The 22,940-nt window shown below is 46.4% G+C and overlaps 1 protein-coding gene across 11 annotated transcripts in view; it reads left to right on the forward strand.

Moving 5' to 3' along the window:
• Window positions 1–22,940, forward strand: part of LOC107980810 — a 321,278-nt gene that overhangs the window by 102,283 nt on the left and 196,055 nt on the right. For 6 of the 11 annotated variants that reach the window (XR_004226971.1, XM_031925613.1, XM_031925619.1 and 3 more), the window contains exon 4: window positions 20,957–21,052. Coding sequence is in view for 10 of the 11 variants with exons in the window: in XM_031925613.1 (XP_031781473.1) it covers window positions 20,987–21,052 (66 nt within the window). In the remaining variant the exon portion in view is untranslated. Of the gene's footprint in view, window positions 1–2,913; window positions 3,044–7,354; window positions 7,759–20,956; window positions 21,053–22,940 lie in introns of those variants that run through there. The other 5 variants (XM_031925612.2, XM_031925617.2, XM_031925620.2 and 2 more) reach the window with 2 other exon arrangements.

A 22,940-nucleotide genomic window follows, 5' to 3' on the forward strand; every position in this document is an offset into this window, starting at 1 on the left:
GCTGTGTCTGACGGGAGAAGAGTTTTTTGCGAGTAGCATCGTCAGCGTCACTTCCCGCTCTCTCATTCTCTCTCTTTCTGTACTGGTCTCTCTTTTATCCCTTTCGCTGCGCGGCCCGTGTTCGTTTACACGTACAGACAGGCCGCGAGTCGTCACGTGCTCCAATAAATCCTCGGATCCGCTCGCAGTTTGCGCACGTGCGTGTGTATAGCAAACATGCACATGCGCGTGTACATGTGGCCCCGCTGTCGGTACATATCTTGCTCGATTTATCCTCGAATTCTTCCTGTAAAGGCAATCGTTCGATCGGGCCGCGCTGCTGCTGTACTAACCGGCGAGCCCGCTTGCAATGCAAACTCGCGAGCTTGCGAGCGATTTATTTGTCAGAATAACGTGAGCTCGCCGCCGATTGTTCGTTTTTCACTCCACGCACTTTCGAGACGATAATTTTTGCGATGAATTTCGTGCAGTGCCAGCGAACGACTGATTTCCCCCGACTCGTCGACGGGGAACGAAGTAATGTTGAAGCGTTTTGGAATTTTATAAGATTCGTCATACCTTGCGAAAGATTCTCTCTCGACATCCAATATTTGATGCGAGAAAGTGGGTCATCGATATAATTGTAAAAAGTACTGATGGATTTTTTTACAACGAAGAAATTTTCAAGCTCGTTAAGTAAATCATTCAGATTATCATTTATTCGAATGGTATTTCAACATCCTCTTATTCTATTCCTCTCGAGTCGAAGCGTGTCTCTTTTTACCCTGCAATGAAACAATACTCCGTTCCCTTTGTTAAGGTTCATTAAAAAATACCCGAGTATCTCCGTAACGACAAACGAGTGGATAACGAATGTCAGATTTTTAATTACCGAGAATCGAATTTCCCTTCGGTCAGAGGAACGACATTTTCGAAAGAAATTGATATATCAGATCGCTTAAGCAAGCCAGAAGTAACGGTTGCAATGATCAATACAACGCGGCAATTAGATTCGGTAAAAGAAAGCTACGTCGAGAGATAAATCTAGACCTGACAATCAGGCGAAATAAAAAGAGCTCAAGTAAGCAGGAATAAGCTTTCGTCGTTCATCAGGATTGCAGGGACACGACTGCGGTACACAAGCCGCAGAAGAGGACTTCGTGCGTATAGTAGAGAAACGAGCTGTCGGTGCTGCTGCGGAAGACAGTCGCAAATTGAAGCAGAGCAGAGCACGCAGGCTGCAGCGGTAGCTCTGGGGGAGTATTATATCCTCGCACGCAAGCGTGGACAGAGAGAGAGAGAGAGAGAGAGAGAGAGAGAGAGAGAGAGAGAGAGAGAGAGAGTGAGAGAGAGAGAGAGAGCGCGAGAGACAGAGAATCAAGCGTAGAACGGCGACGAAAGATAACACTAAAGGTAGCGCGAGGAAAGCCCTTTGGCGAGTGGCGCGTCCATAATCCCGTTTGAGAATTAGAGGGCCCGGGAGAGCTTTACTGCTCTCTTTCCCTTAACCCTTACCCTGCAGTGGGTGTATATGTGTGCGTGCTTCGCTCTCGTCCGCTGCACTTTCTCGGGCGCATTCAAAATTCACGAAGACCTGAGCGAGATACTAGTTCGGTCAGTCGTTTTCGTCGTCGTCGCCGCCAGAGTTACACCCGCTTATGGTCACACTCTGTACTGTCCGTGGACGACCGCCTGAACACTGCATTTTCCGTTTGTGCGCATCTACTTACCTCGACACTTTATCTGACGACTCCCCTTTTACGCGCGGCTGTGCTTGGCTTTTTCTGCTCCAGAGTTAGGGCGAGAAAGAGCAAGAGAGTCTGAATTTTATTAGGGAAGAGCGCACTGCTGTGGCTTAAGATTTTATCCCACTTTGGCGCCCGCCTTTTAATTTCTGCGCGCTCTACGAGCGAAGCTCTTTCGAACAAAGTGCGCTCCTTGCTGAAGATCCGGAGAGAAAAAGGCTCGTGTATTGGATTACAAGTAAATATCTGCTGCTGCTGCTGCTAGAGCACTCTGATGAACTGCAAGGTGTATATTGTTATAATGCTCGAATTTTATTTATTCAAGCTTTTACGGATAATTGAGTGATCGGCTTATATTATTATCGCATATTATGCAATCAGTTTGGTTGATCTTGCGATTATTTATCAGTGCCAGTGAATAATTGCAATGTTTCTGATGCATTTTCCGCGTATGATGTAATATTTCCTTCGAAACGAATCATTCGATCAATTATTCACATTTCACTTTGCAGTTCTCCATCCATATAAATATTATAATGAATAACTTTGGATTCATCGCAATTTTATAATTCAACATTGTTTCTCTTTTTGTTTCAGGTGAGTGGCAGTCAATCTTTTATCCCAGTGCCGCGAAAGCACACACTGGAAACGGTGAGCGTACCGTCTATTAAAGTATACGACACGTCATAAAAGACTAGCTATCTCAAACTGGCAATAATTAGCACAAGCCATTCGATGAACATAATTCGCAAGAATGAAAAGTCAGCCGAGAGCGAAATAGCTCGCGGTTTAATTGCCTATAAATCCCGCCCGGCTAATGGGAGCACAATATAAATTGCAACAATTAATAAGCATTCGTCTCTCTCTCTCTCTCTTTCTCTCTCTCTCTCTCTCTCTCTCTCTCTCTCTCTCTCTCTCTCTCTTTCTCTCTCTCTCTCTCTCTCTCTCTCTCTCTCTCTCTCTCTTTCTGCCTGCCCCGCTTGTATCTCTCACGTCCATCGTCGTCCGTCTTGACCGTAGCTCTATCTCAGACGCTCTTCTATACGTAAAACTCCTCCTCTACAGCTCTCACGGCGCATGTTTCCGTGTATTTCACCATTCGCTCGTCGTGCTTCCGCGCGTCTCCGACTGCTCCCCTATACGTATATGCGAATTTCCACTTTCCATTAGCATGTTTTCCATTCTCTAGCTCTCGGCTGCTGCTGCTATTGTATACCAGCTGAATTCCATGCAGGAGATGCGCGCGGAGGCGGAGGAAGTGCAGCAGCTAGCAACGGCCAAAAAGGAAGAACGCAAAGCGCGCGCATTCGGAATGCCGAGTAGGTGATTTTCTGGCTTTGCATATATACGCGCGTCGTATACTGCATGCTCGCGCGCGCGCGCAACGGGATGGCTCGCTCTCTTTCTCTTATGCGGGGGGCTAGTGACCCATAGCTTAAATCCCCCAGGAGTGGAGGCCGAAATTGGTTCCTCGATTTGTCTGGCTTTACAAACTCGAATACGAGAACCACGACATTATTTACGTGTCTGATGTGCGTGTGGGTGCTGCGCGGGCCGTAGTACTGCCTTCTTGCGACTCTGCTGCTCCCTCATTTGCTCGTTATGGTTATTTCTCGTAATGCGATACGTAGAGAGAGATAAAGCAATATTTTGTATTGTCTGCAAAGCGCTTTTCAGAGTTCTTCATGATACTGCGGGATGTATGTTTTGGCGTCGTCCTAATTTTGACTTTCCGGTTACGGCTCATTTGAAGGCAATGTATAACTTTATATGGACGTTGCTTTAAATATTCAGAACGAATTTTCGCATACTCCTAATGTGTATTTAATTAATTTCACTTAGCGGCCAGTAGGTAATTATTTTAATGGATTACAATGAAAAACCTAGCGGGCGATGCTTACGCAGTAGCTTTACTGCAGCGTGCGTTTAATTATTTATGTTTGAAACACTTGTCTTTCTAGAGCACGTTTCTTTTCTGCTCATTCTTTTTTCAGCGCTTTCACTTGCACTAATTACGTTTGTTCAGGTACGAGTTAAGTCGCCTTCTGAAATAAAAACAGATTAGTACGCTGCGCAGTTTATAAAATAACATCGTGATGTCGTTATCCGAATTTATTCATTCTGTGATGAAATTATTTATTGAGAGATGGAATGTAACATTTTCAAAAAGCGATTCCCATGGTCTCAAGCTTGCTGATGAATGTCAAGGTCGGAGACATACAAAATTGACTTTGTTTTATTCTCACTATAAACAGCCGTGCGCATCTGCAAGCAGTCGCGTGTCTGCGTCACAGCGACTATAGTATAGCTTTATTAGCTCCTTACGCTAGTTGGGGAAACGCTTAAGACGTTAAGTCCATAACGAGAGGCAGAAACAGGATGAGGATGACTATGCACTGCGCCGGCGTAAAAATAGCACAGCCGCGCGTGGCTGGGGATGAACGTTTCATAGGCGTATATTCATAGATCACATGTTGCGCTTGCAGGAAGGCCAACTCGTCCGCTCGTTTCTTCATTATGTACACAATGTCGGATGATGAGAAAAGCCATTAATAGTAGGAAGTTGGCTTGCGGTCGAGGGAAATTAGGCGCCGTGTGTGCGTTCGACGATTATTTTTAGGAGGAGCCCTAGTATAAGCGTGGAACATGTTTTTTTTCTTTTTTGTTGACTGCTGAAAGAACGACGCGTGCGATGATCTTCGGAGCGATATAAGCGATCGATTCTTTGTCTAATGGATTTCGGTGTTTATTTATGGATATATAAATAAGCTACTCATATGTTGACTGTATTTTTATTAGACTTGCGTGAGATTATTCAGCTTGAGTTTTTGCATTATATTATCTTAGATGTTATAAGGTAATTTTTAATGCTGCAACTTTTATGCAGTTATTGAATACTTTATTTCTGAAACTGGTCTTTATTTTAAAGCGGCCGACCATAAATTGAAACATTCAAAGTACGAACTCGGGAAAACATATAACAACTCGTAATCAGGTTGGTAAATAGTTTCCTCTGTAATGTTCCAACGACATATGCGCGAAAATTAGCATAGCATGAAGGGGCTAGCAAGTTGCCAACGTGTTTCATGGTTCGAATGAATACGTAATTGCAAATTGTACTACGAAATACTCCATTAACAATGGTTTAATCGTTCATCTTTCATTGATATGTTCTATTTGAATGAATAAGTATTCATCTTGTTTCTTCTTTACGCCTGAAAAAAAATTTAAGATAGAACTATAAAAAGTGCAAGGATCGCAGGCGTAAAGGTCTAGTCTAAAGGAAATCCCGTGTGCAAGTATCGCAGGAAGCATCCTTTAAGTGAAACGCTCCGGCTCTTATTCATTATCTGTACGAGGCGATGCTGATCCACGAGAAAAAAAGGAAACGAAGCAAAGCTATATGACTGAGAGAAAAACACACGCGTATAAGAAGTGGAGTCGATGCTCGCGACTCGCCATAAAAAAGCCAGACTCAAGAGGCAGAGACGCCAAAGAGAAGAATGCGAAACGGAGAAGTCAGTCTAGAAGCAGCAGAAGCAGGAGAGGAGAAGAAGAAGAATAAGAATAAAAAGAGTCACGGAGAGAGGTTTTACGTAGCCGTTTCGCGTGTCAAGTCTGCAGCCCTCGGCCGTCGTCGACGGCGACGCTGTCCTCCGGGACCTCGTCGTCGCGCTCCCCTCTCTCTCTCACTTAACTCCCGGCAATTCGAAACGAAGGAGTCAAGAACCTTTCGGCGACGACGCAGGAATTCCCTTCGAGCTACATACGCGTACATATAGATTCAGTAGCTCCACATGATCGCGTATACTAGACGTAACTATATATAGGTAAGAGCTGCGCGCGCGTGCTCATGTGCTTTTACTGCTGCAGCGTTAAAACGGCGGCCCCCGCAGTATTTCGCCGCCGATGTTCATCGCCTCTCGCGCGCCTCCAGCGACTAGACAGATTAGTACTCGGTACTCTCAAAAAGTGCAATTACTCCCCCGGCGTCGGCGGACAGCCGGGCCAGAATTACGGCCGCGTTAAACTCGGCTTTAACGACGCTTCGCGCTCCTTTTTCGGGATTATATTCTTTATACGCGCTGCGCGACTCTCTCTCTCTCTCTCTCTCTCTCTCTCTCTCTCTCTCTCGCAGACGCGTAGAACTGGTGTACAGTAGTAGCGCTTCCAATTTACGTTGAGTCGTCGCTCTCGATATATGATTGGAATTCTGCGAAGCGACAGCGAGAGAGCTTTCTGTACGCGCTTGTGTCCTCTATTCATTTGTGTATTGTCGATATCTTTATTACACGGAATCAATCGAATATTCTGCCACGACGACGATCATACACACAGAATTGAAATTTTGCCGAGCAAGCAGCATCGCGGAGCCTCTTCCGATTAGCCGCCGGCGGGTATATCGCTCCGACATATTGTTTTCTCCCATTTCACCGGAAGTCTCACATCCCGTGCCGAGGGTAATCAGCATCGTTATCATCATCGCTCCTATACTCTTCGGCCCCGCGCGCGCGCGTCAATCGTCACTCCCGACGTTTGAAAAGCACCGCCGACACTCCTCCGGCAAAATCCCTGTGTGCACGTTATGTGTCCTCCCCCTCCCGCACGCCCACATACGTTATATGTACACTGACACTATATAGCACTGCCTTATAGGTGAAGCGAACGTTCTTCTCTCGGCGCGTTATTGAATCTCCGATGCTCCGTGCCAGATCAAAAGTCAGCTCGACGGCTCGCGTACATGCGCGGGACTCTCCGCGCTCTCTACTCGCTGGATATAGGTATACGCTTTTCCTGTATAAGAAAGACAACGCGTGATCGACCCCGATGCAGTGCAGCGCGGTAGCCGGCGGGGAAAGTGAAATCTAATGCTGTGTGCGAAAAAGTAACGACGTCTCTCTGGCTCATCTCTTCGCGGAGTGGAGTACGTGTATTCTATCTCTTTTGGCTTTATTGCTCGAGTGTCACGCAGTATTGATGAAAACAATCGAGAGAGAGAAATGTCGGCCGAATTTCCCGGGAAATCGCGCGAACTTCAGTCGTGTGTGTCTGGACGCAATCGACTTGCGCCTGCGGGACGTGCGAGAGAAAAGTTTGTTCGAGGCGGCAAACTGCGGCAAATCAAACAATTATTGCAAAACTGAAAAAAAAACATAATACACACATCAGAGAAAGAGAGCGAGTAATTGCCAGGGGGAGAGGAAAATCTCGAAAGAGAAAGAGTACCGGCAAAGAGGAGGAGAGAGAAAGAGAGATAGAGATAAAAGTATATAGACGAGAGCGAGCGAAAGAGTTCGAGCATTGGGCACTCGAGGCGTGCGCGAGGCAATATTCTTCGCACGTACATCTCGGAGAGATGCGATATTGTTACGTGAATTTGCCCCCTTTGGCGCTGCCTGTATATACACCGTTCTGCCTCCCCCTCTCTCTCCTTTGTCTATAAAAATACATAAACTCAGTCGTGCAGACGTACTCGAACATTGAACCTCGAGACGAGCGCGCACACATATGCACACTCGGCTTATTATTACACAAGGAAGCGCACGCACGCACACGTCGGTAAACCCATACGATAGCATTGACACGTATGAGTAATCTCTTCCGCTCTTCCTTTGTCGGGCAAATTGCAGTGCGCACTTCTCTTTGCGACGAGGAGTATTATACGCTGGAGATGCGGCTCTCGCGGCGTCGGCGGCGGCTTTGCAGCGACAGACTCGATACCCCGGCGCGCAAAAAAGAAGATACACAACAGAGAGCGCGCGAGAGAGAAAGAGAAAATACGAAGGGAAGTGGATAAGAAGCTTGGAGTGCAAAGTACAGACGAGCGCTGAGTGCGCCTGAGAGATGAATCGAAGTAAGAATTGCAGAGGCGTGCGGCAGGCACTTTGCGCCGCGCGCGTTTCCCTTGAAACTGTGTTTGAGAGCCAGCTCGTGATTTCTTAGTCGGGAAAATTCGCCGCGATGCGCTGTTGTACACTGCAGCTGAAGACAAGATGATATCGGAGAACAATAAATTGGCCGCGCATCCGAAAAACTTTATCGATAAAAAGTCCTTATCTTCCTCTCGGTAAAATCCCGACGCTCTTTGTTTTCAATCAAGTTGGCCGTGGCGATCGCACGGTTACAAGAAGATTAGAGCCTCGCGTCTGTCGTAAAAAAGACGGCGAACAAACTAAGGGATTCCATTGCTGCTTTCTCTTATCCGAATCGCCGCCGCAAGCTGTATTAAGAAGAAACAAAAGCCCTTGATTTTTCTTTCTCGTCCCCGCGCGACGACTTTGTTTTCCCGGAACTCGTTCGCAAAATCAACAAGGCAAAGGATATGACCCAGAGGTTCAGCATAAGTTAAAGGGTCAACGTTGTAAATACGCGGATACAAGTCCGCGAGTGTGTGTACGCGCGGCGTGCACGCCGAGAGAGCGTGTGTATCTTTGCGGAATTATTTGCGATACGGTCTATGAGTTATATGACGGGAGAACCTCGCTTTCTCTCTCCCTCTCGTATATGATGCAGAGTCGAGTTTAAATTGGAAGCGCAACTGCAGAGAATAGCGGCGCGGGATTGTATCTTTCAAGTGCGCTTTCCTACTCGGAAAGAAAGAAGCGCTTTTCAAAGTAAGTAATTTACGTACCAGCAATTATAAAGCCTTGCTTCCACGCGCAGGTGATACAGAGGCTGAAGCCCGTGTCCCGGGAACACTCCATTAATTTTCCCCGGACAGATAGTCCATCCTTCGCCGCCGCCGACATCGAGTGCTAAAGTGCCGAGAGAGAAGCGTATATAGCTTATACAGCCCCACATAGCCATAAGTACACACCGGAGGCGGCAGGGCGGGAGAAGAATGCGACAGAAGGTCAAGAGAATAAGAGCGGGGGCGACGCGACTCGGAAAACACAGAAGAAGAATAAGAAAGGAGAGACGACGACGACGAGTACACAAGAGAGAACGTATGGGAAGGTCAGTTTTGTAACGAGCAAGCGCGCCGGTAGCCCATAATTTCTCTCTGGCCGCAGCGTTGTTCTCTTTGGGTTTCCGCTTCTCTTCACCTCGCTGGCTCCGCGCAGCGCCTTGCTCTCTCGCGCCCTCCGTGTCGACGTCGCACCACGGTGATCATGCTCTCCTCCACCTCCGCCGTATATACCTCTCTTACTCTACGACCTTATCCCTCTCTTTCTCTCCGACAGAGCGGACAAAGAGAGACGCGACTGCTGCTGCTGCGCTGCAGCGAGAACCAACTCTCCGGGAGATAAAGCCGTTTAGATATAGCTGTATTTATAAGCCGAACGCGAGCGATTAAACCCGTGAAAAATGAGCAGCGGGCTTATCGCTTTTCGAGCTTTGTGCGCTGCCGTTGTCGTAGAGCGCTATTTAAACCTGTACAGCTGATGAGTAATCCCGAATGGAGAATCGCTGTGTAAGTGGAACGAGTCGAGCTCGGTAAGACGTCCACTGTACCGTTGGACTCGATATCGTAAAACACGAACCAGCAACAATACAGCGTGAGTCCGCTCTCGTCCGCCGGAATCAAGCAATGAATGCACGGAAATTCATCAGAACAAGCGCCTCCGCGCTCTAGAGTATAGGGGAGCGAGAGAAGATGTGTGCAGCAGACGTCCATGAGCTACTGCAAATTTACGATCCGCTACTTGGCGAGCGCAGTAGCTGCGGAGTCTCGGGTCGGACAGGAGCCGGAATACCAGCAGCCGGGGCTAGTATGCAGCGCAGCCGCTTCTGGCAGCGGGACCTCGGCTCCGAAGCTGCAAATATAAGGGAATGCGCGGCAGCACTCCCTCTCTCGCTCCCTCGCGAATTTACGGCTCGTGCACGAGTGCTCTTCTCTCTCTCTCTCTCGCTCACCCGCGACATTTTTCCGCCTACGCTATTTTCGTCCCGCTGCTTTTTTTCGCCAAGCCGCAATTTTACAATTCAAAACGGCTCGCGAGCGTAAATACTCGAGACACGTGACGCTTTTCTGCGATGTGTCTCTTTTCCTCTCTGCCTCTCTACCCGCGAGCGATAAAGTACTTTGTCTGAATGGAAAAGCTAGCTGCGTCTTTTGTTGAGCCATTTGCGCGAGCTGATGTTGGCTGGTATATCGTATCGCGCGCGCGGGTATTTCTCTTCTGTGTTTCAACTCGATTCGCTACGCCCTTTCTACTGCATCGTCGGAGTTTACTTTTCGGCTTCACTAATAAAATGTCTGTACGACTTTTTTTCGCGACGCAGATAAAGGGATTTATTCGCGGCAGAGTTACCGACTTAAAATAGTTGACGAGTGTACATTTGGAACGAGTTCTAAAAAGGTTAGTATCTAACGGTTGCTTTTTATATTACAATTTCTTTCCTGGCCTCTTTACATTTCTATTAAATTTTCTACACTGAAATTTTTAATTAAAGTTCGATAACAGTGCATAAACTTTGCATATCGACAGTCTATTACTAATATTCGTGTATAATGTAGCAAATATATTGCGTCTTGGCTTCGCGGTACTTCATTAGCCTTGTTTGATATTTTACATTGATTACATGGCTCAGAAGCGAACCGCGAAACTTAATTAGCAACCTTCCAAGAAGTTGCATAATACATAAGGATCAGAACCGCGCAACTCTTATATAGGGTGCGTTCTGGAACATAATAAGCAGTTTAATTGACGGTAGCGGAAAGCGACGTCAATCGATGTTATACAAAAACACCTGGTGAAATATCAGCTTGTGATACACGCTGGTAAAATCGTATTAACAATCACACAGCGGAAAAAACCGCAACCATCAGCGACTGCTTAATTGTGCCGCATTGTCAACGGAAATTCGCAATTTCATCGGACAGGCGTCGACTTCCGCGAATCAATTTTTCACAGCAGAGCGCGTGAAACTGGCACGCAAGTGTGAATTGTCAGAGTTCCAAACGGGATGAAAACGCGTGAAATTGCCAAAAATCGGTTTCTTCCAATTTCCTCTCCCCTTTTTCCCATACGTATACAGGGCTGCCAAGTCCCAGCAGCAGCAGTCGGCTGTAGCCATTCTCGCCGATGGATTCCTGGACGCGCCAGCGCCGCCGCCGACAATAACCGTCAATCCCTTTTATGCGCGTGAATGAGGCCGGCTCGCCTTCTTTCCTGGCGGCTTTCGCGCGGAAGAAAACTCCCTGGAAAGCCAAGGAAGTATAGGCGAGAGAAAAAGCGAGAAGTGGAAGAGAGATAGAGAGAGAGAGAGAGAGAGAGAGAGAGAGAGAGAGAGAGAGAAAGAGAGAGAGAGCGCGAGAAAAAAAAACTATAGAATCGTCTGAAGAAGAGGATGAAGGGAGATTCTATACGCCGATATGCGCGCGTACCGATATCTATCTTTTGCCGCTTACTTCTGCCTCGCGGGTCAAAGAGAAGCCGTGTGCGCGCGCGCGCTCTCTCGTTTCTTTTTTCCACTGCTTCCTTCCGAGTCCCTCTTCCTCCTTCCCTTCTTCTCTCTCGTTCCTTTTTCTCCTCTGCTCTTAAACGAATGATACGGAAATACTTATGCTGATGATCCGAGGTCACGCACGCGAGCCGCCGCCGCCACCGAAGGGGATGCAAGCGACGTTTGAAATTACGCTAGTTTTACTTTTAAAATATATTTCGCCATGAGAAATATGGCTGGTTTAACCCGCCGGCTTTACTGATCCTCTACCCCCCACCCTCTCTCTCTCTCTCTCTCTCTCTCTCTCTCTCTCTCGTACAGAAATTAACATACGTATATTTAGCTTTGAATTATGTGTCTGGTAAGAAATCGACTTTAGTTCTTCCGCTGATATTCGCGATCGTGTACTCTTCTCCTGCGCGTGTTGATACGGGAGTACATTTTCGTCTAAAATTATCACTCCGGAGGTGGGGCATTTTATGATATTTAGTGTTACTAGTAGAATTTACTCATATTGGGTATACGAAAGATACTTTCTAAGAAAAATTGAATATCATGCTGATTGAGCACATTTACATGCAAAAACGAACTGCTAACAAGTGTCCCTTAATTATTTTCTTATAAAATCGTGTAATTCTATCATGATGGAGATAAACAATTCACATCAGACATTTGAACTGTTTCCATCACGAAATCGCGCAATTTTTGTCGGGTTTAACAAAAATTTTTCAGAACTGCATTATTCTCGAGGCAGCTACGATAATTGAAAAAGCCCGCAAAGCAGCTCAACCCGAATGCTTTACGCGAATCGTTATCAAATTGTAAATACCCCGCGATTTCATTTACGAAAACTGGATTTCACGGAAACACAAAAGTTTCGCATAACGCTCGAGTTGCCATGCTGAAAAGAGAGGAGTCCTGATGTTATATGACGCGCGCAAAAATTCTCCATTCTCTACCTTTCAACAGCTCGCCGGTTGATAAAAAGAGAATTCGTTAAATTTTTCAGCGTTCACCGCGCCCTACCATTACGCGGATTTACACTCGAGGAACGAAAAGCTGTTTAGTCGGCTTTAAACGCGTATAAATGTAAGGGTATAATATAGGGTACCTCGAGAGAAAGGGAGAGACTTCTGTTTACTCTATTTTTCTGTCTCATTTCTCCCCCGGTATTCCGAGTCGCGAAAAGAGACGACAGACGAGGGATCCGCAGGCAGATCTCGTTCTTCGACGTGACTTAAGGAGCACTTTCGAAAAGACCACGTCCGACCCAAACGGCACACTACTACCTCTCTCGGAGTCCTGCTATGCAACGCGTACAGCTCGCGCGCTCGCTTGGAATTCAACATTAAATGCTTCGGGCTCGTTCTTCTTCTTTACTTCTCCTCCCTTTTATTCATCGCCGCGAGTCCGTCCAATTACTGTTATGCTTTCTTGCAACAAAAATCTCCTGATTGCGTATTGGCGCGGTTTTTCGGAACTAATAGGGTCGCGCAGTTTGTGCAGTCGTCGAAATTATCGTCGATATACCAGTATGCGAATCGCGCAAAGTGTTTTATTTCATTTCGTCGAATTACCCCGACAAATCGAGGACACTTTGGCGAAATTGATGCCTGAATGACCGGTAGATTGATGGCAAATGTTAATGCCTAATTAGAACTAACACGACTCTATCACTGAAGCCCTACGTTGGGTTGACTTTTACGGCCCCGGATTATCGCGAAACATATACTGTACAGCAGCTCTCGTGGTCGTCATCGATATGCCACACTTCCATCAAACTCATCTGTTCTTTCGATCGGACAACGCTTCGATAGCGAGCGTATAATTCAATATCGCGTTTCACAGCATGAAAAAGAGATGCAGCACAGCTGTTTGCTGCGGAGATTTTGTATCCAGCATTATTTTAACTTTCTATAGAGAATCCCGTACATCAGTTGAGGAAGAATCCAGAGAGTCTCTATTCTCTCTTGAGCCGTAGCCGTCCGGACAGACTCTTTTCACTCTTCCTAAACGAAATCCACTTGACGCCATTGTCTTTATACGTTCGTGGATGGAACACGACAGGGAGTACAGTTTCTGCGGGAAATTCGAGTTAGCCGGGCACGCAGGTAAATGGAGGAGGGGGGGGGGGACGAAAACGGAGAGCAAGATAAAGGGAGTAGCTGCGCCGGCGGGCCGGAGGGGTGGCGAGATAGGCAGAGATAAAGACGTAGAGGTGGTGTGAGTGGGAACGTCGGCGGGAGGAATATTCGGGAAAATGCCGCGTAGGAATTCAGGGTTACGAGCTTAAGTTAAATTCGAGGACGCGCGAAAGCTCCCGTCGAGAGAGATTAAGGCGCTTGATCGCGACTGCGCAATACTCGGAGCGATAATTGTCGTAAAAGTTGCACTAAATTTTGCGTAATTGTCCCGAGCGTATGGGACAAGTTTAGCCGCGGATATGATTTAAATTTCGGGATAAAAATTTTAAATCATCTCGAATCGAGTAGTATAGGTCGTTCGTTGAGAAAGCGATCAGTGGGCTGACCCACATCACGACTGTCAGTCAGTTGCGACGTCATGGAATTATCGCAGTTGAGTTTTGAAGACGATCCGATCGATGTTCGATGTATAGTCGTTAAAATTAATCATCGCGAGCGGAAAATCAAAGATGGTTGGCAACTGGTTAGAGATCTCAATTTATCCGGGCATGGCGGCATCGCCGAATCCTCGGAAGTGTTAGCCAGCTCGTGCGCGACGCTCGGGCACACCGAGCCGCCGTCGACGCGCCCAAGCTTGATTACTCTTGGCCTCCAGCCAATTCGGATTAGTTGACGTACTTTTGAGACTAAACGATCCTATCAGCGTCCGAGCAAAGAATATAATTACTCTCTCGGACCGGCGTTTGCGCGCAGCCGACGAGCACCTCTAACCGGTCTTTAATTGCGATGATTGACTTTCATTGACTCGTCGTGCGGCCGCGCGAGACCTGGTTAATCCGATTACCGCTTACAGTGTGCTCGTCTTAGGGACGAGAAACCGATTTTCCTGAGAAAATATGCCAAAGAGGGGAACAGCGCCGCTCAACTCGCGCAGTTTGTTTCGTTGCGCTTACAAACTCTTCATCTTTCTCGTTAATTCTCCCTCTCTCTCTCTCTCTCTCTCTCTCTCTCTCTCTCTCTCTCTCTCTCTCTCTCTTTCTCTCTCTCTCTCTCTCTCTCTCTCTCTTTCTCTCTCTCTCTCTCTCTCGGTCTTTGTACAGTCTTTCATTTTTCGCGAGCAATCTCACTCGCTTACTCTGTGTCGAATGCGCTGCGCATAAATTTTTTCGCCTGCACTTGATGCTCCGCCGCTTTCTTTCCATCGGTCACGTCCGATCGGCGGTTTTATTCCTCCTTTTTCGCCCCAGCCCCGCCGCCGCTCTACAAAGCTCGGCGCTCTTCCGCTCTCTACTTCAAACATCCATTTGCCTTTTTGATCTCCTTTATCATGCCGTGCTCCGGCCTCTATATACTATAGACGATCCTGTCCCTTTACCTTGGCACTCGCTTTTATCGAGTCAGCCCCTCGCCGGTTGTATACACGTATATAGCGCTCCTGCAGCCGCCAGAAGCTTTATCGTCCTGTAAACATTGCACCTGCACAAGAACCGGCCGGCGGAAGGCTGGGAAGAGCTTCGACGCCCAAGCCATTGTCGAGCTTTCTTGCTAGATACCGCTTGCCTTGCTTTCGGCGCTCTGCTCCGCTTGCCCTTCTCGCCCTCGCTCTCTTCCTTCCTTCACTTCTTTCTGCACACCCGAGAGAAGCACTTCATCTCTTTTCATTGTCTAATGCTGCAAGAGCGCCTCTCGGCGCCTTATAGCCCCTGGCAGAGCCCAGCTCCGACGGCCCGGCGTTGTCAACTTTTTGCGGACCCGAGGCGCGAGAAGAAGGATTGGAAAGTGCAATCAATGGGAAGATTTACTTCGCTTGCGTAATCTCGCCGTGATTAATTGAGTGAACTATTGCAAAGAATTTCAGCTGCATCATTGTTCCGCCGCTGAAAAAGATAATTGAAAATTGATTGCTGTAAGCTTCGCGATACCGTCTATTGGGAACTTCTTATACCCAGACCACGTCTCCTCTATTCTCTATATTTATCATGCAAGGTTATACTGTAATTGTCGCAATTTAACGATTAAGGAAATCGAAACCCACGAAGGCTATTAAAAAAAATATATAAGAGATCGGAGCTGATTCTAGCTCAGCGGAAGAGAACGCGGCGCAGGCAATCTTCTCATCTGGCAGCTCTGGGCAACGATCGCTCGAGGGTCATTCAAAAAATAGCTTCCACTAGAGCTCCGCAATCCACATATACAGCCCAATCGTGGCCAATAAAATGCTACGCTACATAAAACAAAAAGGAGCTCTCAATCTCTTTCTCCCTCTCCTCCTCCTCTCTCTGACTCTCCGTGCGCGCGATCGAATCAAGTCGACGTGTATACTGCACATACGCACGCTTCGTTAGTTCGCGTCCAAAATCGCATTCGAGGGAATTTTCAGGCGTAAAGCCATTTTCAGCAGTGTTATACATAGCTCACTCTCTCGGAAAAGCCGTACGTGAATCTGATGAAGCAGGAAACTGGCTGGAGATAGGCTGCGCCTTGGAAACTCAATCTTAGAACATATCCGTTATCTCTCCAGGGCGCCGGCGCTCGGGAGGATCTGCACTGCAGCAGCCTGCTGCGAACGAGTGTTAGTGTGCATTAGGGCTAAATACCGGGGTACTTATGCTGGTATATAGGTCCAAGAGAATTCGAAATCATAACGGCGCCCGCGCGCTCTTGCTCTCGCCTATCTCGCGTTATGTTTATATTAGACGAGTGTTGATGTGATCTCGAATTTATTACTTCCATTATATTGCGCCGGCAATTTTTTTAACCTTCCTGCGAGATAGCGCGCAGTTAAAAAATGACGGTATTCTGTAATACATGCAAAGAAGAAATATTGAATAGAGGGAAGAAACTGAAGATACGTCGCACCTTCTGACGCGAGCAAATCTCGAGAGATGTAAACGCTGTAACGTGCGCGTCAATAGATCGATAAAGTTCCTTTAAGTTTTTTTTTTGAGAATTGACGGTGCCTTCAATTCCAAACTTTCGAGAATTCAATCGGAAATGTTCGCGGATGATAAATTGACGTAACTAATTATAGTGTTAAAATAGTTTAGCATGCAGGAAAGCAAACTACTCCGTAGGGCGCTAAATCGTTTGCGAGCAAGGCAGAAATATACGTCGGAACGCGAGGAACGCTAGATTCATCGTTTAACCAAAAGCCATTTGGCAAATGAAGCTCGTCTGAAAGCGGCATTCGCAGCATTCCTTCTGCACTTACACTAGTATGTTATAGTCATCACTTTCATCAAAGTGATACGCGCCGGATTCCGATGCTTCAAGACGATTATTATTCCTCTTACAAAAGAATATCAAATGTTAATAATGTCTAATTCGCAAAAAAGACACTACGATATCTTGCAAAAATCGAGAGTACGCGGGTATACAGATGTAAATCCCAGCAACGTGCAAGCACCTTCATTTCCGTACGTTCCGGTCTGACGAACCATAAGCACAGGTAGGCTTACGAAGCTAATCAATTTCATGCGGAGACCTTTTCTCTCCAGCAGCAGCAGCACACACAGAGAGCACACATAGCCCCGAGCGCTGGCAACACACGCGCGCGAATATTCCAGCTGGGCGGTTATCGCGTGTGTACCTTGTACGCTAAACCAGTGGACTGCTGCAGTGTGCCGCGGCTCTTTCGTCGAGTGCAGGCGCTACTCGACGTTTTACACGGGGATCGGGCATTCAAGGGGACGCGTAGCCGCCGACGAGAGCCTCCCGCGATAAATATGTGCGGACGGAGGAAAAAACGGCAATGCGGGTATATATATGCGCGCGACGTTGTCGCTGACGTTAACGAGCGCGCTTGTAATTTCAAAAAGCTCCGCAGGGTAACTAGGTCGATGGTGTAAACGTCAGCCGGATATTTTGGCGCGCGCTAGTGCCTCTAGTCGTGTCGGTAATGATTCAAATTTTAGTGGTGCTGTTTATTCCACCTACAGAGGGGATTGTACAAAGGGATGGAGAGGTAGCGTGAAAAATATGACCGCGCACGCGGCAATGCGTAGAGGTGCGATTTCGCTGGCGAACGTAGGTGAAAGCTCATGTCTGTGGAAGATTGAGTCCTTTTTGGGAGGATTGTTTTTTTTTACAAAACTGAATCCATTACTCTATTTTTTATCAGATAAAAGCGTATTACAATTCACGTACCCTTTTCATTTTTACCGTCGCTACGCGCAATGTTCTCTTCCCGCACATACTTGTATTGTCTTGGCTTTCGAATTCGATTTCAAACTTTAGATTACCCAGTACTATGTGCGACTGCATTATTCAAAATCCGCGAATCGCGCGCCACAGGTATATAATACAATGCACATTCCCAGCGCCGCACATCTCCTAAAATCCGAAATCAATAGTGGCGGCAGCAGTCGGGAGGGCCTCGCGCGGATGCGAACGACCCGGCCAAAAAAGCTATGGAAAATAAATTTTTCCCTCTCGTCTGAAGGATTTCATGGGCTTTGGAATCAGGCATCAAATAAGTCCCGAATCCAATATAGGAACAGTTACGCTCGCGCGCATATATATACGTATACATGCATGCGCGTGTAACAATGGCAATTCGAAGACTGCACAGGATTCTCCACTTGGGCGAGAAGAAGGAGGAAAGGGAATAAAACCCACCGCCGGCGGTAGAAAGGCCGAGAGAGTAATACAAGAAGTCACAGATTCTTCGACATGTTCGTGTACACCTGTGTGACTGTGTGTATATCTAGGTTCACGCAAACAACAGAGCGAAATCGCAGGCGGCGCAGCCACGCATACGAATGCATAAATCGCTTGATCCAAGCATAAGCCATCGCGACTCCCAGCGATTCTTCAACTGAGGAAGTTTCAATATAAGATTCGCCTCTCCGTTGCAATACACAGCGGAGCTTTTTCCGCTCGCGGGGAAAATACATGATCACGGCCTCATCCTCGCGAATCTCGTTTCCGGCTTTCGCAGCCACGTAAAACTCGACCGAGAGAGAGAGAGAGAGAGAGAGAGAGAGAGAGAGAGAGAGAGAGAGAGAGAGAGAGAGACTGGCGCTGGAGAGAGAAAGGTGGAAAGGAGAGACGAACTTGTGGGCTTTGCGACCAAGCTGCTATCGTGGGATTTGCCACTGGCTTCCATGGACCTTTTCACTGGCTGCGGAGGCTGTAACTGCCGTTCGCTTTCTCTTCGTCCTCTTATAGCGACGAAAACAACGCTGCGATGCTTTATGCGATTAAAAGTACGCTTTTTTAGATTCTTCGGATGCGTGACGCACCAGTCGAGCGATGCGCTTTGATGCCATCGGAATGTAGGCCCGGATTAGTGGAATCTCTCTGCTGAATAGCCTAAATAAAAGTCTTTTAAACGATCGAATTTTTCGTAAATGTATAAATATTTATCATCAATCATCACATCGAAAAAACATTAATTGCCAGAACAAATACGACGTAAAAAATATCGTACAATAAAATCCGCAAAATAAAAACTGAATGAAAAGTGGTGTTCTGTGAAATGTTATTTACGGAATATCATACGAGATGGCCGAGCTGCATTTCATTTCCCCGAATCAAAAATTACACATAAGACAGGCAAACTAAAAATTAACGCAGAACATCCCTTGCTTCGTAGTTTCACATCAGCATTAGGTTACGCAAACATTTTGATAATACAAAACTGACGATAACTTTCGACTGGTGATTCAGGAGCGCGCGCGCGTGCGTCTGTTTAACGCTCCTGCAATTTCGCTGTCATTATTCGGCGCATTTTTCGCTCTGTGTTGCCGAACGTGCTTCACGCGCGCGCGCGCGCCAGCAGCGGAGGAACGAAAAATTATGTTTCGCCGTGCAGCAGCATTTCAATTTGTTCTAACATCCCTCATACATAAAACATCCCTGCGTGCTTGCGAGCGCGCAAAAGAGACCTGCAGCACAGAGCCGGACTATATACGTATAGTATACCTATTCTTTGGCTCTCTCGCGGACTACGTGTGCTGTGTACATACATTTGGAAAATTGTTCTGCCTCAAAGTGGTGACCGTTCCCGCGGCTATTCTAAGGAGGAATAAACTTGAATCAAGCTTGTTAACTCAGTATCCGCCACTTTTCTCCGGGCATTAATATGTGCATCGTCGACTATGACGCTTAAAACGTCGAAAATACGATCTCGCAGGTACGTACCACGTCGCGCGTACTTATTAGGTATAGAGTCTGAGAATGGAATCATACGTGCAGTGCCACGGAAAAGAGCGACACGCACGGTAGTTGGCGACATTCAATTTGTATACGATAATAATTTCAGCTCCGGCGCGGCGCGCGCTCGCATTCCGTCTGTAAAAGCTTCAAGGCCGTAGTTTTGCGGGCTGCGGTGGCGTCGTTACACGATGCCTGCGGTGCCCGTACAACTCTCCGTCTATCCGGCGACCGCATATCCGTGTAACGTCCCTAGTACGTGTGTATGTGTCGAATTTGCCTTTGCGCGCTCTCTCTCTCTCTCTCTCTCTCTCTCTCTCTCTCTCTCTCTCTCTCTTTCTCTCTCTGTAACTCGCCGCGAAATTCGCGCGCAGATGCCCGGCCCGGATTCTCGCGGCTTGTTGCACTGTCGGCTTCGAGAGAGCTTTGGCACAGATGGAGAATTTTTCTATTTTTGGAGCTGCCTCGGCTAAAAATGTTTTTCGGCTCGCGCGCGGCTTTGAGCTTTTCGCGTGTAGTTGCATGTTAATTTCGAGACTAATTAGGTGGATTCTTTTGCAGAAGTTTGACTAATGAAGTTATACACTTTGACCCCCCCCCCCCCCCTGATGTAATCTGAAAGTCAAAATCGCCGCGATAGAGGCCGAAATCCGAGAAGTAAAAATTTCTCTGATGAATTTTCCCCATACAATCGTTAACGATGTACTTTTATGAAGTACATATGCGAATTTACATATTTTAAAATTGAAGAGACGTTCGAAATGCCGGAAATGCATTACAAAGGCATCGAATGAAAGTGGATGCGTTGGAAAAGTCTTAATTTAAGCGAGAATCAGCTTTAAATAATGTTGGAACGAGCGGGTAGAAAAAATGGAGAACGTTCGTTACAATCAACGAAGTGATGCAAAGCAACTACGCTTTTTAACGTTTCAAGTTAATTTTTTTTTAGAAGAACGAAAGAAAAGGGAAATTTATTTTGAAAACGTTCAAATGCAAAATTACTATAACTCTGTAAAGGGAAACTTGGACGAAATGAGTTCTACGCCCTTTCCTGCGTTCTACTTTCTAATTAAATTAATTAATTATAATTTTAATTAGTTTTAAATTAAGTCAGCGAACAATGCAATTGTTCAATGCAGACGTTTAAAAACGCGAGTCTCCTCATCAACGATGCAGGAGAAACGCTATTAAATATTCGAAAGTTGCTGCTCTGTTCAGCATCAGATAATAATATTTACATCAAACAAATTTGATATAAATATTATACACTATAAATAAAACTTTTATTTCGCGAGCTTCTAAAGAAATATCGTTACACGTGCTCTCTGGTGGGTTCATGTTTGAAAAAAGAATTTTTAGCCAGACACAGAAATTGGATTTTCCATCCCACGGAGAGAGAGAGAGAGAGAGAGAGAGAGAGAGAGAGAGAGAGAGAGAGAGAGAGAGAGAGAAAGAAAGATTTTATTACTTCCGCGCTTAAATCAATACAATCAGATGAAACACATCGCGATACCGAATGGCTTATTCATTTTTCTTTTTCAGATCGCGAGACCAGATGGAATTTCGCAATTTATGAACTCAACCGGAAGTGATAGTTTTCAGCGAACGTCGACTAACCGTCTAACTGCGGCCTACAACGTAAGTCCATTTCAAATTTATTGAGAATGCATAAGCTGCTGCGCCTTCGGTGTTTGTTCAGTCTCTACTCTCCGGACCCTTCTCTCTTTTCTTACATATCTTACGCGAAAAACGTATAAACTTTCTTTATTGCCCCCTTGCGTATCTTTTTTAGTAGTTCTTTTGGAAGACTGCATAGTCTCTTGCTTTACATTTGTTCGGGAGAAAAGCATTTTTCTTGCATCTTTCAAATAAGATGTTTAGCCTTATTTGCAATACTCTGCTCTTTAAATTTTAAGTAGCCTAAAACTGATGTTTCCATCGCTTCCTTCGATGTGGAACGTATACGTAAGAGTTCAAGCTCGAAAAGCTGAGTAAACTTTGAATGTCATTACTTGACCGACGATGCCCTCGGGCTTCTTTTATTATGCGGGAGTCCTCATCGAAAACGGTCCATTACAAAGGCATCAATATATAGAGCGCCGTTTTTTGCCAATCAAAAACTTTTCTATCAGCTGGTCCAGAGGGGCGATACATTTTTGAAGTGTCTAATGAGAAAATATATCCCCCGGGTAGAGGGGAAGCCTTTGTTAACTTTAGTGCCCCGAGGTTGTTTTATTACGGCAAAGCGCTTTTGGCGAAGATCCTATACGAGCGGACGTGCCTCTCAAGTGTCACGCTCTCTCTCTCTCTCTCTCTCTCTCTCTCTCTCTCTCTCTCTCTCTCTCTCTCTCTCTATCTTGTTCTTCCTCGGCTGGTGGAATATACGAGGACGACCAGCTCGTATCAATCAACCCCTCGTTTTTTTTGTGCGCGCCTTGCACACGACGAAGCGCCGTCCGGTGTTGCCTGAATGGGGCTAGAGCTTCAGCCTCGGGGCATAACACGCTCGTCTCGACGAGCCTCTTTTCGCGTGCAGCTCGAGTATCTCAGATAAATTTCTGGTCAGCCTATGCTCGATTTTTTCTCTCAGCGATTGAAAAAGTTAGAGCTTGATCTAGGGGACTACGTGTAAATAAAACGTGGTAGAATAGCTGCAACGTTTCTTTTTATACGTCACACCATGCGATAAATCAACGCCTTTTTTCCGCCTCTTATCGTGAAAAATAATTTAAATTGCAGGGGAAAGATGTGATTTTAATCGAATCCTAACACCGTGAAACGACAGCATTAAAGCGGACTAGAAAGATTTGGTGAGTCTCAGAGCGCGACGATTTCGAGCGTATACGCAGAGCGTGGGCTTGCGCGACAAAGGCTTGCATCTCGCTTGTTTCTCGCATTTAAATAACAAAGTTTGATCCTGCTCGGCAGAGAGAGAGAGAGAGAGAGAGAGAGAGAAAGAGAGAGAGAGAGAGAGAGAGAGGGAGAGGGAGAGAGAGGGAGAGGCGCGAATAAAGTGAGCGCGTTCAGCCAGCCGATTGTTTGCGCACGAGTGGGAGAGACAAAAATTTCCTGATTAACGTGCTCGGGCTGCAGACTGCAAACTTCCGAAGGCTTGCTATAGCGTTGAGCACGTCAGCGACGCGACACTCCGAGAAAGTGTCGCTCGCCTTTTCCCTTTAATTTGTCGGCTTAACTTCTCACGGTATTTAAGCTCTGGCTTTGTGTACGGCATCGTTATACGTGTAGCTTTTTTAACGGAAGAGCTGCCGAGGCTCTAATTGGTCACCCTGAACCTGCATTTTATTATTATTATCTTTTTAATTTAAAAAAAAATCATCGAAAGAGAATTTTGGGCACTCAATTTAATGCATAAATAACACTGTATATCGTTGGTTACTGTAACCATGCCAAGATACATTTCAATTATTCTCGTTACATCCGCATCACAGCATTACAAATTTTACGCTACCGATTTACATCAATTTCATCGTTTCAAGTTTATACCATCGCTTTCACGGTAACGAGT

The sequence above is a fragment of the Nasonia vitripennis genome (genome assembly GCF_009193385.2).
Source record: "Nasonia vitripennis strain AsymCx chromosome 3 unlocalized genomic scaffold, Nvit_psr_1.1 chr3_random0004, whole genome shotgun sequence".
In the NCBI taxonomy this organism is placed as follows: domain Eukaryota; kingdom Metazoa; phylum Arthropoda; class Insecta; order Hymenoptera; family Pteromalidae; genus Nasonia; species Nasonia vitripennis.